The sequence below is a fragment of the Hemitrygon akajei genome, chromosome 19, assembly GCF_048418815.1.
Source record: "Hemitrygon akajei chromosome 19, sHemAka1.3, whole genome shotgun sequence".
NCBI classification, from domain to species: Eukaryota; Metazoa; Chordata; class Chondrichthyes; order Myliobatiformes; family Dasyatidae; genus Hemitrygon; species Hemitrygon akajei.
This window is the reverse complement of record NC_133142.1, coordinates 54,627,138-54,642,126: the sequence shown is the minus strand read 5'-3', so window position 1 is coordinate 54,642,126 and position 14,989 is coordinate 54,627,138. Positions and strand designations below refer to the sequence as shown.

The 14,989-nt window shown below is 55.5% G+C and overlaps 1 protein-coding gene across 1 annotated transcript in view; it reads left to right on the top strand.

Moving 5' to 3' along the window:
• The window catches only part of LOC140741939 (MAP kinase-activated protein kinase 2-like), a 163,921-nt gene that overhangs the window by 106,198 nt on the left and 42,734 nt on the right, over window positions 1-14,989 (top strand). The window contains exon 5 of the mRNA XM_073072529.1: window positions 290-416. Within this exon, the coding sequence (XP_072928630.1) occupies window positions 290-416 (127 nt within the window). The remainder of the gene's footprint in view (window positions 1-289; window positions 417-14,989) is intronic.

Sequence of the window (14,989 nt, the reverse complement as noted above, 5' to 3'; positions counted from 1 at the left end):
AATATTAAGAACTAATACACAGTTTTATAGTACTGAATTAGTATTGGTAGTGTTCTGATTTGTTCTGTATTTCATTTAAGTGCATAATTTGTAACTCAGTTAAATGGTAGCTTGTCTTTTTTATACCTTTTTAACTATTTCCATGAAACTTTGAATAATTGGGGCCACTGCTTGATTGGGCCAAAATGTACTGGTCCCGATATGTCCCAGTTAACTGGAATCCACTGTATTTGTATTTTTTAAACAGGATTTTCTCTCACATTCTCGATATTTCCTTGAATTTTTGCAGCCAGAAAACTTGTTGTATACAACAAAAGATTTCAACGCAGTCCTCAAACTCACAGATTTTGGGTTTGCCAAAGAAACAACGCTTCACAACTCCCTGGCCACACCCTGTTACACACCATACTATGTTGGTGAGTGTCAAGAGAGTTATTTTCATACTTTGTGAATATCTATGGGGAAAGCAGAAAGATCAATTAACACAGGAACAAGTGAGCGATTGTGCTGGTGTTTGATTGCTGAAACCTTTATAATTAAGGGGCAATGAACCACAGTGAGAAACGTTACTATAATGGAAAACAAAGTAAAAAGCCACCTGCAAGATAAAATGCTTCTGTAGTTCTTTCAACACTGGTTTACAATGCTTTAAGTTGCTGACATTTTGCCAGTCATACACAGATATTAAAAATGATATTGTAGAAATGAAAAAATTACACATTAATGATTACACCCAGTGTGATTTAAAACTCTGGAGATTATACAAATTGGATAATACAGGAAACTCCATGGTTTAAATGCCTTAGGGAAGAATGATAGAGGAGACTGTGATGTGTTGATTTCATTACAATCTTACACTTAGTGGCCACCTTATTAGGCACACCTCTACACCTGCTCATTAATGCAAATATCTAATCAGCCAATCGAGTGGCAGAACCCAATGCATAAAAGCATGCATTGGTCAAGATGTTCAGTTATTATTCAGACCAAACATCGGAATGGAGAAGACAGACAGTGGAATGATTGTTGGTGCCAGATGGGGTGGTTTGAGTATCTCAGGAAATGCTGATCTCCTGGGATTTTCATGCACAACCGTCTCTAGAGTTTACAGAGAATGGTGCAAAAAAAGTAAAAATGATTAGTGGCAGAGGCAGTGAGTGGGAATAAAAAGATCCTTTTCTGGTTGGCTGCCAGTGAGTCATGGTGTTCCACAGGGGTTGGTGCTGGGACCGCTTCTTTTTTATGCTGGATATCAATGATTTAGGTGACGGAATAGATGGCTTTGTTGCCAAGTTTGCAGATGATACGAAGATTGGTGGAGGGGGGAGGTAGTGTTGAGGAAACAGGTATGCTGCAGAAGGAGTTAGACAGATTAGGAGAATGGGCATGAAAGTGACAAATGAAATGCAATGTTGGAAATGCCCATTGTTATGCACTTTGGTAGAAATAAATATGTAGACTATTTTTCGAAACAGGGAGAAAATCCAAAAATCTGAGATGCAAAGGGACTTGAGAGTCCTTGTTCAGAACACTCTAAAGGTTAACTTGCGGGTAGAGTTGGTGGTGAGGAAAGCAAATGCAATGTTAGCATTCATTTCAAGAGGTCTAGAATACAAGCGCAGGGATGTGATGTTGAGGCTTTATAAGGCACTGGTGAGGCCTCACCTTGAGTATTGTGAACAGTTTTGGGCTCCTCATCTTAGAAAAGTTGTGCTGGCATTAGAGAGGGTTCAGAGGAGGTTCACAAGGATGATTTTGGGAATGAAAGGGTTAGAATATAGAACATAGAAAGCCTACAGCACAATACAGGCCTTTCGGCCCACAAAGCTGTGCTGAATGTGTCCCTACCTTAAAAATTACCTAGGGTTACCCATAGCCCACTATTTTTCTAAGCTCCATGTACCTATCCAGGAGTCTCTTAAAAGAGCCTATTGTATCCACCACCACCACTGTCACCAGCAGCCCATTCCACGCACTCACCACTCTCTGCATTAAAAAAAACTTACCCCTGACATCTCCTCTGTACCTGCTTCCAAGCACCTTAAAACTGTGCCCTCTCGTGTTAGCCATTTCAGTCCTGGGAAAAAGCCTCTGACTATCCACACGATCAATGCCTCTCATCATCTTGTACACTGTATCAGGTCACCTCTCATCCTCTGTCGCTCCAAGGAGAAAAGGCCAAGTTCACTCAACCTATTCTCATAAGGCATGCTCCCCAATCCAGGCAACATCCTTGTAAATCTCCTCTGCACCTTTTCAATAGTTTCCACATCCTTCCTGTAGTGAGGCGACCAGAACTGAGCACAGTACTCCAAGTGGGGTCTGACCAGAGTCCTATGTAGCTGCAACATTACCTTTTGGCTCTTAAACTCAATCCCACGGTTGATGAAGGCTAATGCACCATATGCCTTCTTAACCACAGAGTCAACCTGCGCAGCAGTTTTGAGCAAACTATGGACTCGAACCCAAGATCCCTCTGATCCACCACACTGCCAAGAGACTTACCATTAATACTATATTCTGCCATTATATTTGACCTACCAAAATGAACCACCTCTCACTTATCTGGGTTGAACTCCATCTGCCACTTCTCAGTCCAGTTTTGCATCCTATCAATGTCCCGCTGTAACCTCTGACAGACCTCCACACTATCCACAACACCCCCAACATTTGTGTCATCAGCAAATTTACTAACCCATCCCTACACTTCCTCATCCAGGTCAATTATAAAAATCACAAAGAGTAGGGGTCCCAGAACAGATCCCTGTGGCACAGCACTGGTCACCAACCTCCATGCAGAATATGACCCGTCTACAACCACACTTTGCCTTCTGTGGGCAAGCCAGTTCTGGATCCACAAAGCAATATCCCCTTGGATCCCAAGCCTCCTTACTTTCTCAATAAGCCTTGCATGGGGTACCTTATCGTATGAGGAAAGTTTGTTAGCTCTGGGTCTGTACCCAATGGAGTTTGGAAAGTTGAAGAGGGATCTCATTGAAACCTTTCGAATGTTGAGCAGCCTAGACAGAGTAGATGTGGAAAGGGCGTTTCCCACGGTTGGGAGTCTAAGACAAGAGGCACGGCCTCAGGATAGAGGGGCACCCTTTCAAAACAGAGATGTGGAGAAATTTCTTTAGCCAGAGGGGAGTGAATCGATTACCACAGGCAGCTGTGGAGGCCAGGTGTTGGGTTTATACAAGGCAGAACTTGATAAGTGCTTGATTGGACACGGCATCAAAGGTTACGGAGAGAAGGCTGGGAGTGGGGCTGAGGATGGGGATGTGGGATCAGCCATGATGGAATGGCAGAGCAGACTCGATGGACTGAATGGCCTCATTCTGCTCCGATGTCTTATGGACTGGGAGGTCTGTTCAAGAGTCTGATAACAGTGGATAGCAGCTGCCCTTGAGTCTGGTGGTATGTTTTTTTATCTTCTGTTATGTGGGAGGGGTCCTTGTTTATGCTGGCTGCTTTCCCAAGGAGTGATAAGTGTAGGCAGGACAGTGCAATGGGTGATGTGGTAGACTGGGCGAGGATCCAGAATCTCTGCAGTCGTTTGTGGTCTTGCACAGAGTAGTTATCGTACAAGATGTGTGATAGCTGCCGTCTGTGGTGTATCTGTTAAAAAATGCTGTCATTGGGGATGTACTGAATTTCCATAGCCTCCTGAGAAAGTAAAGGCATTTACCATCTCACAATAAGGCTCTGATAAATTAGGATGCTCAGGACTTCAAGGGTGTCTGACTAGCAGACTTTCTAGATGATTGGATGCTATTGCACCAATACTCTTGATTTAGTTCCCCTTCAAATACCACGCAGTTTGGTAACTAAACTGGTGAACAAGGTCAGCTTATAGGGAGTTGGAATCAGTGTGTGAGAGAGATAGAGGGAACGGTATTCCCAGTCAGTGAGAGGGAATGGTGATCCTGGTGAGTGAGAGGGAGAGAGGGAATGATCCCGGTGAGTGAGAGGGAACGGTGATCCCAGTGAGTGAGAGGGAGTGAGGGAACGGTGATCCCGGTGAGTGAGAGGGAGAGAGGGAACAGTGATCCCGGTGAGTGAGAGGGAGAGGGGGAACGGTGATCCCGGTGAGTGAGAGGGAGAGGGGGAACAGTGATCCCAGTGAGTGAGAGGGAGAGAGGGAAGGATCCCGGTGAGTGAGAGGGAGAGAGGGAATGATCCCGGTAAGTGAGAGGGAACAGTGATCCCGGTGAGTGAGAGGGAGAGGGAACGGTGATCCCGGTGAGTGAGAGGGAACGGTGATCCTGGTGAGTGAGAGGGAGAGAGGGAACGGTGATCCCGGTGAGTGACAGGGAATGGTGATCCTGCTGAGTGAGAGGGAGAGAGGGAACGGTGATCCCGGTGAGTGAGAGGGAGAGAGGGAACGGTGATCCCGGTGAGTGAGAGGGAGAGAGGGAACGGTGATCCCGGTGAGTGAGAGGGAGAGAGGGAACGGTGATCCCGGTGAGTGAGACAGAGAGAGGGAATGATCCCGGTGAGTGAGAGGGAGAGAGGGAACGGTGATCCCGGTGAGTGAGAGGGAGAGAGGGAACGGTGATCCCGGTGAGTGAGAGGGAGAGAGGGAACGGTGATCCAGGTGAGTGAGAGGGAGAGAGGGAACGGTGATCCCGGTGAGTGAGAGGGAACGGTGATCCCGCTGAGTGAGAGGGAACGGTGATCCCGGTGAGTGAGAGGGAGAGAGAGAACGGTGATCCCGGTGAGTGAGAGGGAGAGAGGGAACGGTGATCCCCGTGAGTGAGAGGGAGAGATGGAACGGTGATCCCGGTGAGTGAGAGGGAGAGAGGGAACGGTGATCCCGGTGAGTGAGAGGGAGAGAGGGAACGGTGATCCCGGTGAGTGAGAGGGAGAGAGGGAACGGTGATCCCGGTGAGTGAGAGGGAGAGAGGGAACGGTGATCCCGGTGAGTGAGACGGAGAGAGGGAATGATCCCGGTGAGTGAGAGGGAGAGAGGCAACGGTGATCCCGGTGAGTGAGAGGGAGAGAGGGAACGGTGATCCCGGTGAGTGAGAGGGAGAGAGGGAACGGTGATCCCGGTGAGTGAGAGGGAGTGAGGGAACGGTGATCCCGGTGAGTGAGAGGGAGAGGGGGAACAGTGATCCCAGTGAGTGAGAGGGAGTGAGGGAACGGTGAACCCGGTGAGTGAGAGGGAGAGAGGGAACGGTGATCCCGGTGAGTGAGAGGGAGAGAGGGAACGGTGATCCCGGTGAGTGAGAGTGAGAGAGGGAACGGTGATCCCGGAGAGTGAGAGGGAATGGTGATCCCAGTGAGTAAGAGGGAGAGAGGGAATTATCCCGGTGAGTGAGAGGGAGAGAGGGAATTATCCCGGTGAGTGAGAGGGAGAGAGGGAATGGTGATCCCGGTGAGTGAGAGGGAACGGTGATCCCGGTGAGTGAGAGGGAGAGAGGGAACGGTGATCCCGGTGAGTGAGAGGGAACGGTGATCCCGGTGAGTGAGAGGGAGAGAGGGAATGATCCCGGTGAGTGAGAGGGAGAGAGGGAACGTTGATCCCGGTGAGTGAGAGGGAGAGAGGGAACGGTGATCCCGGTGAGTGAGAGGGAGAGGGGGAACGGTGATCCCGGTGAGTGAGAGGGAGAGGGGGAACAGTGATCCCAGTGAGTGAGAGGGAGAGAGGGAAGGATCCCGGTGAGTGAGAGGGAGAGAGGGAATGATCCCGGTGAGTGAGAGGGAACGGTGATCCCGGTGAGTGAGAGGGAGAGGGAACGGTGATCCCGGTGAGTGAGAGGGAGAGAGGGAACGGTGATCCCGGTGAGTGACAGGGAACGGTGATCCTGGTGAGTGAGAGGGAGAGAGGGAACGGTGATCCCGGTGAGTGAGAGGGAGAGAGGGAATGATCCCGGTGAGTGAGAGGGAGAGAGGCAACGGTGATCCCGGTGAGTGAGAGGGAGAGAGGGAACGGTGATCCCGGTGAGTGAGAGGGAGAGAGGGAACGGTGATCCCGGTGAGTGAGAGGGAGAGAGGGAACGGTGATCCCGGTGAGTGAGAGGGAGAGAGGGTACGGTGAGTGAGAGGGAGAGAGAGAACGGTGATCCCGGTGAGTGAGAGGGAGAGAGGGAACGGTGATCCCCGTGAGTGAGTGGGAGAGACGGAACGGTGATCCCGGTGAGTGAGAGGGAGAGAGGGAACGGTGATCCCGATGAGTGAGAGGGAGTGAGGGAACGGTGATCCCGGTGAGTGAGAGGGAGAGGGGGAACAGTAATCCCAGTGAGTGAGAGGGAGTGAGGGAACGGTGATCCCGGTGAGTGAGAGGGAGAGAGGGAACGGTGATCCCGGTGAGTGAGAGGGAGAGGGGGAACGGTGATCCCGGTGAGTGAGAGGGAGAGGGGGAACAGTGATCCCAGTGAGTGAGAGGGAGAGAGGGAAGGATCCCGGTGAGTGAGAGGGAGAGAGGGAATGATCCCGGTGAGTGAGAGGGAACGGTGATCCCGGTGAGTGAAAGGGAGAGGGAACGGTGATCCCGGTGAGTGAGAGGGAACGGTGATCCCGGTGAGTGAGAGGGAGAGAGGGAACGGTGATCCCGGTGAGTGACAGGGAACGGTGATCCCGGTGAGTGAGAGGGAGAGACGGAACGGTGATCCCGGTGAGTGAGAGGGAGAGAGGGAACGGTGATCCCGGTGAGTGAGAGGGAGAGAGGGAACGGTGATCCCGGTGAGTGAGAGGGAGAGAGGGAACGGTGATCCCGGTGAGTGAGAGAGAGAGAGGGAACGGTGATCCCGGTGAGTGAGAGGGAACGGTGATCCCGGAGAGTGAGAGGGAACGGTGATCCCAGTGAGTGAGAGGGAGAGAGGGAATTATCCCGGTGAGTGAGAGGGAGAGAGGGAATTATCCCGGTGAGTGAGAGGGAGAGAGGGAACGGTGATCCCGGTGAGTGAGAGGGAACGGTGATCCCGGTGAGTGAGAGGGAGAGAGGGAATGATCCCGGTGAGTGAGAGGGAGAGAGGGAACGGTGATCCCGGTGAGTGAGAGGGAACGGTGATCCCGGTGAGTGAGAGGGAGAGAGGGAATGATCCCGGTGAGTGAGAGGGAGAGAGGGAACGGTGATCCCGGTGAGTGAGAGGGAGAGAGGGAACGGTGATCCCGGTGAGTGAGAGGGAGAGGGGGAACGGTGATCCCGGTGAGTGAGAGGGAGAGGGGGAACAGTGATCCCAGTGAGTGAGAGGGAGAGAGGGAAGGATCCCGGTGAGTGAGAGGGAGAGAGGGAATGATCCCGGTGAGTGAGAGGGAATGGTGATCCCGGTGAGTGAGAGGGAGAGGGAACGGTGATCCCGGTGAGTGAGAGGGAGAGAGGGAACGGTGATCCCGGTGAGTGACAGGGAACGGTGATCCTGGTGAGTGAGAGGGAGAGAGGGAAGGATCCCGGTGAGTGAGAGGGAGAGAGGGAATGATCCCGGTGAGTGAGAGGGAACGGTGATCCCGGTGAGTGAGAGGGAGAGGGAACGGTGATCCCGGTGAGTGAGAGGGAGAGAGGGAACGGTGATCCCGGTGAGTGACAGGGAACGGTGATCCTGGTGAGTGAGAGGGAGAGAGGGAACGGTGATCCCGGTGAGTGAGAGGGAGAGACGGAACGGTGATCCCGGTGAGTGAGAGGGAGAGAGGGAACGGTGATCCCGGTGAGTGAGAGGGAGAGAGGGAACGGTGATCCCGGTGAGTGAGACGGAGAGAGGGAATGATCCCGGTGAGTGAGAGGGAGAGAGGCAACGGTGATCCCGGTGAGTGAGAGGGAGAGAGGGAACGGTGATCCCGGTGAGTGAGAAGGAGAGAGGGAACGGTGATCCCGGTGAGTGAGAGGGAACGGTGATCCCGGTGAGTGAGAGGGAGAGAGGGAATGATCCCGGTGAGTGAGAGGGAGAGAGGGAACGGTGATCCCGGTGAGTGAGAAGGAGAGAGGGAACGGTGATCCCGGTGAGTGAGAGGGAGAGAGGGAACGGTGATCCCGGTGAGTGAGAGGGAACGGTGATCCCGCTGAGAGGGAACGGTGATCCCGGTGAGTGAGAGGGAGAGAGAGAACGGTGATCCCGGTGAGTGAGAGGGAGAGAGGGAACGGTGATCCCCGTGAGTGAGAGGGAGAGACGGAACGGTGATCCCGGTGAGTGAGAGGGAGAGAGGGAACGGTGATCCCGGTGAGTGAGAGGGAGAGAGGGAACGGTGATCCCGGTGAGTGAGAGGGAACGGTGATCCCGCTGAGAGGGAACGGTGATCCCGGTGAGTGAGAGGGAGTGAGGGAACGGTGATCCCGGTGAGTGAGAGGGAGAGGGGGAACAGTGATCCCAGTGAGTGAGAGGGAGTGAGGGAACGGTGATCCCGGTGAGTGAGAGGGAGAGAGGGAACGGTGATCCCGGTGAGTGAGAGGGAGAGGGGGAACGGTGATCCCGGTGAGTGAGAGGGAGAGGGGGAACAGTGATCCCAGTGAGTGAGAGGGAGAGAGGGAAGGATCCCGGTGAGTGAGAGGGAGAGAGGGAATGATCCCGGTGAGTGAGAGGGAACGGTGATCCCGGTGAGTGAGAGGGAGAGGGAACGGTGATCCCGGTGAGTGAGAGGGAACGGTGATCCCGGTGAGTGAGAGGGAGAGAGGGAACGGTGATCCCGGTGAGTGACAGGGAACGGTGATCCTGATGAGTGAGAGGGAGAGAGGGAACGGTGATCCCGGTGAGTGAGAGGGAGAGACGGAACGGTGATCCCGGTGAGTGAGAGGGAGAGAGGGAACGGTGATCCCGGTGAGTGAGAGGGAGAGAGGGAACGGTGATCCCGGTGAGTGAGAGGGAGAGAGGGAATGATCCCGGTGAGTGAGAGGGAGAGAGGCAACTGTGATCCCGGTGAGTGAGAGGGAGAGAGGGAACGGTGATCCCGGTGAGTGAGAGGGAACGGTGATCCCGCTGAGTGAGAGGGAACGGTGATCCTGGTGAGTGAGAGGGAGAGAGAGAACGGTGATCCCGGTGAGTGAGAGGGAGAGAGGGAACGGTGATCCCCGTGAGTGAGAGGGAGAGACGGAACGGTGATCCCGGTGAGTGAGAGGGAGAGAGGGAACGGTGATCCCGGTGAGTGAGACGGAGAGAGGGAATGATCCCGGTGAGTGAGAGGGAGAGAGGCAACTGTGATCCCGGTGAGTGAGAGGGAGAGAGGGAACGGTGATCCCGGTGAGTGAGAGGGAGAGAGGGAAGGATCCCGGTGAGTGAGAGGGAGAGAGGGAATGATCCCGGTGAGTGAGAGGGAACGGTGATCCCGGTGAGTGAGAGGGAGAGGGAACGGTGATCCCGGTGAGTGAGAGGGAACGGTGATCCCGGTGAGTGAGAGGGAGAGAGGGAACGGTGATCCCGGTGAGTGACAGGGAACGGTGATCCTGGTGAGTGAGAGGGAGAGAGGGAACGGTGATCCCGGTGAGTGAGAGGGAGAGACGGAACGGTGATCCCGGTGAGTGAGAGGGAGAGAGGGAACGGTGATCCCGGTGAGTGAGAGGGAGAGAGGGAACGGTGATCCCGGTGAGTGAGACGGAGAGAGGGAATGATCCCGGTGAGTGAGAGGGAGAGAGGGAACGGTGATCCCGGTGAGTGACAGGGAACGGTGATCCTGGTGAGTGAGAGGGAGAGAGGGAACGGTGATCCCGGTGAGTGAGAGGGAGAGACGGAACGGTGATCCCGGTGAGTGAGAGGGAGAGAGGGAACGGTGATCCCGGTGAGTGAGAGGGAGAGAGGGAACGGTGATCCCGGTGAGTGAGACGGAGAGAGGGAATGATCCCGGTGAGTGAGAGGGAGAGAGGCAACGGTGATCCCGGTGAGTGAGAGGGAGAGAGGGAACGGTGATCCCGGTGAGTGAGAAGGAGAGAGGGAATGATCCCGGTGAGTGAGAGGGAGAGACGGAACGGTGATCCCGGTGAGTGAGAGGGAGAGAGGGAACGGTGATCCCGGTGAGTGAGAGGGAGAGAGGGAATGATCCCGGTGAGTGAGAGGGAGAGACGGAACGGTGATCCCGGTGAGTGAGAGGGAGAGAGGGAACGGTGATCCCGGTGAGTGAGAGGGAGAGAGGGAACGGTGATCCCGGTGAGTGAGACGGAGAGAGGGAATGATCCCGGTGAGTGAGAGGGAGAGAGGCAACGGTGATCCCGGTGAGTGAGAGGGAGAGAGGGAACGGTGATCCCGGTGAGTGAGAGGGAGAGAGGGAACGGTGATCCCGGTGAGTGAGAAGGAGAGAGGGAACGGTGATCCCGGTGAGTGAGAGGGAACGGTGATCCCGCTGAGAGGGAACGGTGATCCCGGTGAGTGAGAGGGAGAGAGAGAACGGTGATCCCGGTGAGTGAGAGGGAGAGAGGGAACGGTGATCCCCGTGAGTGAGAGGGAGAGACGGAACGGTGATCCCGGTGAGTGAGAGGGAGAGAGGGAACGGTGATCCCGGTGAGTGAGAGGGAACGGTGATCCCGCTGAGAGGGAACGGTGATCCCGGTGAGTGAGAGGGAGTGAGGGAACGGTGATCCCGGTGAGTGAGAGGGAGAGGGGGAACAGTGATCCCAGTGAGTGAGAGGGAGTGAGGGAACGGTGATCCCGGTGAGTGAGAGGGAGAGAGGGAACGGTGATCCCGGTGAGTGAGAGGGAGAGGGGGAACGGTGATCCCGGTGAGTGAGAGGGAGAGGGGGAACAGTGATCCCAGTGAGTGAGAGGGAGAGAGGGAAGGATCCCGGTGAGTGAGAGGGAGAGAGGGAATGATCCCGGTGAGTGAGAGGGAACGGTGATCCCGGTGAGTGAGAGGGAGAGGGAACGGTGATCCCGGTGAGTGAGAGGGAGAGAGGGAACGGTGATCCCGGTGAGTGACAGGGAACGGTGATCCTGATGAGTGAGAGGGAGAGAGGGAACGGTGATCCCGGTGAGTGAGAGGGAGAGACGGAACGGTGATCCCGGTGAGTGAGAGGGAGAGAGGGAACGGTGATCCCGGTGAGTGAGAGGGAGAGAGGGAACGGTGATCCCGGTGAGTGAGACGGAGAGAGGGAATGATCCCGGTGAGTGAGAGGGAGAGAGGGAACGGTGATCCCGGTGAGTGAGAGGGAACGGTGATCCCGCTGAGTGAGAGGGAACGGTGATCCTGGTGAGTGAGAGGGAGAGAGAGAACGGTGATCCCGGTGAGTGAGAGGGAGAGAGGGAACGGTGATCCCCGTGAGTGAGAGGGAGAGACGGAACGGTGATCCCGGTGAGTGAGAGGGAGAGAGGGAACGGTGATCCCGGTGAGTGAGACGGAGAGAGGGAATGATCCCGGTGAGTGAGAGGGAGAGAGGCAACTGTGATCCCGGTGAGTGAGAGGGAGAGAGGGAACGGTGATCCCGGTGAGTGAGAGGGAGAGAGGGAAGGATCCCGGTGAGTGAGAGGGAGAGAGGGAATGATCCCGGTGAGTGAGAGGGAACGGTGATCCCGGTGAGTGAGAGGGAGAGGGAACGGTGATCCCGGTGAGTGAGAGGGAACGGTGATCCCGGTGAGTGAGAGGGAGAGAGGGAACGGTGATCCCGGTGAGTGACAGGGAACGGTGATCCTGGTGAGTGAGAGGGAGAGAGGGAACGGTGATCCCGGTGAGTGAGAGGGAGAGACGGAACGGTGATCCCGGTGAGTGAGAGGGAGAGAGGGAACGGTGATCCCGGTGAGTGAGAGGGAGAGAGGGAACGGTGATCCCGGTGAGTGAGACGGAGAGAGGGAATGATCCCGGTGAGTGAGAGGGAGAGAGGGAACGGTGATCCCGGTGAGTGAGAGGGAGAGAGGGAACGGTGATCCCGGTGAGTGAGAGGGAGAGAGGGAACGGTGATCCCGGTGAGTGAGAGGGAACGGTGATCCTGCTGAGTGAGAGGGAACGGTGATCCTGGTGAGTGAGAGGGAGAGAGAGAACGGTGATCACGGTGAGTGAGAGGGAGAGAGGGAACGGTGATCCCCGTGAGTGAGAGGGAGAGACGGAACGGTGATCCCGGTGAGTGAGAGGGAGAGAGGGAACGGTGATCCCGGTGAGTGAGAGGGAGAGAGGGAACGGTGATCCCGGTGAGTGAGACGGAGAGAGGGAATGATCCCGGTGAGTGAGAGGGAGAGAGGCAACGGTGATCCCGGTGAGTGAGAGGGAGAGAGGGAACGGTGATCCCGGTGAGTGAGAGGGAACGGTGATCCCGCTGAGTGAGAGGGAGAGAGGGAACGGTGATCCCGGTGAGTGAGAGGGAACGGTGATCCCGCTGAGTGAGAGGGAACGGTGATCCCGGTGAGTGAGAGGGAGAGAGAGAACGGTGATCCCGGTGAGTGAGAGGGAGAGAGGGAACGGTGATCCCGCTGAGTGAGAGGGAATGGTGATCCCGGTGAGTGAGAGGGAGAGAGGGAACGGTGATCCCGGTGAGTGAGAGGGAACGGTGATCCCAGTGAGTGAGAGGGAGAGAGGGAATTATCCCGGTGAGTGAGAGGGAGAGAGGGAATTATCCCGGTGAGTGAGAGGGAGAGAGGGAACGGTGATCCCGGTGAGTGAGAGGGAACGGTGATCCCGGTGAGTGAGAGGGAGAGAGGGAATGATCCCGGTGAGTGAGAGGGAGAGAGGGAACGGTGATCCCGGTGAGTGAGAGGGAACGGTGATCCCGGTGAGTGAGAGGGAGAGAGGGAATGATCCCGGTGTGTGAGAGGGAGAGAGGGAACGGTGATCCCGGTGAGTGAGAGGGAGAGAGGGAACGGTGATCCCGGTGAGTGAGAGGGAGAGGGGGAACGGTGATCCCGGTGAGTGAGAGGGAGAGGGGGAACGGTGATCCCGGTGAGTGACAGGGAACGGTAATCCTGGTGAGTGAGAGGGAGAGAGGGAACGGTGATCCCGGTGTGTGAGAGGGAGAGACGGAACGGTGATCCCGGTGAGTGAGAGGGAGAGAGGGAACGGTGATCCCGGTGAGTGAGAGGGAGAGGGGGAACGCTGATCCCGGTGAGTGAGACGGAGAGAGGGAATGATCCCGGTGAGTGAGAGGGAGAGAGGCAACGGTGATCCCGGTGAGTGAGAGGGAGAGAGGGAACGGTGATCCCGGTAAGTGAGAGGGAGAGAGGGAACGGTGATCCCGGTGAGTGAGAGGGAGAGAGGGAACGGTGATCCCGCTGAGTGAGAGGGAACGGTGATCCCGGTGAGTGAGAGGGAGTGAGGGAACGGTGATCCCGGTGAGTGAGAGGGAGAGAGGGAACGGTGATCCCGGTGAGTGAGAGGGAGAGAGGGAACGGTGATCCCGGTGAGTGAGAGGGAGTGAGGGAACGGTGATCCCGGTGAGTGAGAGGGAGAGAGGGAACGGTGATCCCGGTGAGTGAGAGGGAGAGAGGGAACGGTGATCCCGGTGAGTGAGAGGGAGAGAGGGAACGGTGATCCCGGTGAGTGAGAGGGAGAGAGGGAACGGTGATCCCGGTGAGTGAGAGGGAACGGTGATCCCGCTGAGTGAGAGGGAACGGTGATCCCGGTGAGTGAGAGGGAGAGAGAGAACGGTGATCCCGGTGAGTGAGAGGGAGAGAGGGAACGGTGATCCCGCTGAGTGAGAGGGAACGGTGATCCCGGTGAGTGAGAGGGAGAGAGGGAACGGTGATCCCAGTGAGTGAGAGGGAACGGTGATCCCAGTGAGTGAGAGGGAGAGAGGGAATTATCCCGGTGAGTGAGAGGGAGAGAGGGAATTATCCCGGTGAGTGAGAGGGAGAGAGGGAACGGTGATCCCGGTGAGTGAGAGGGAACGGTGATCCCGGTGAGTGAGAGGGAGAGAGGGACTGATCCCGGTGAGTGAGAGGGAGAGAGGGAACGGTGATCCCGGTGAGTGAGAGGGAGAGAGGGAACGGTGATCCCGGTGAGTGAGAGGGAACGGTGATCCCGGTGAGTGAGAGGGAGAGAGGGAATGATCCCGGTGAGTGAGAGGGAGAGAGGGAACGGTGATCCCGGTGAGTGAGAGGGAGAGAGGGAACGATGATCCCGGTGAGTGAGAGGGAACGGTGATCCCGGTGAGTGAGAGGGAGAGAGGGAACTGTGATCCCGGTGAGTGAGAGGGAGAGAGGGAACGGTGATCCTGGTGAGTGAGAGGGAGAGAGGGAATGATCCCGATGAGTGAGAGGGAGAGAGGGAACGGTGATCCCGGTGAGTGAGAGGGAGAGAGGGAACGTTGATCCCGGTGAGTGAGAGGGAGAGAGGGAACGGTGATCCCGGTGAGTGAGAGGGAGAGAGGGAACGGTGATCCCGGTGAGTGAGAGGGAGCGAGGGAATGATCCCGGTGAGTGAGAGGGAACGATGATCCCGGTGAGTGAGAGGGAGAGAGGGAACAGAGATCTGAGAGTTTTAGAGGGTGAGAGGGAACAGCAAACATTTTTGTGGTGATGCAGAGAGTGAACTGTTGGGATCACTAAAACATACAATGATGTAAGTTGAAAGGTCAATCAGCAGCTGAAGCCCGAAGCCTGGCGGGATGTCCTGTGGTTGGAGGACTGCCTGTGCGTGTGGGTGGGCTGATGGGAGAGAGGAACCAAGCTTGTTCTGCTGTTTTTGCTTTGTCACTTGGTGTGTTGTATTTTGTTGCGTTCTGCGTCGTCCTGCCGAGCATGGCGGACATACTACGTTGTGCCGGAGCGTGTAGCTACACTCAGCACGTCCGAAGGTTGTTAACGCAAACAACACGTTTCACTGAATGTTCTGATGTCCAAGTGACAAATAAATGAATCTGAATCAATGAATTATCTGCGTTTTTATTTCAGTAAGGGGAAGAAAAATATAGGCTAGAGAACCTCAGCCTGTTGACTTTGGGAGGCCTGTCGTCTTCCCTGTGTCTCGTTGAATTGGCCTCAATCTAAAAAGTTGATTATGTAGGTGACGCTCACTGAGCAGAGCACTGTGGCTGAGAGCTTACGGGCATTGGGCAGCTCAAAGCCTGTAGTTTACCAGTAAGACTTCTCCTGGATGGAAGGCCCACCATCCGTCTTTAGGGTTTACTGAGAGTCAGCCCACGTTC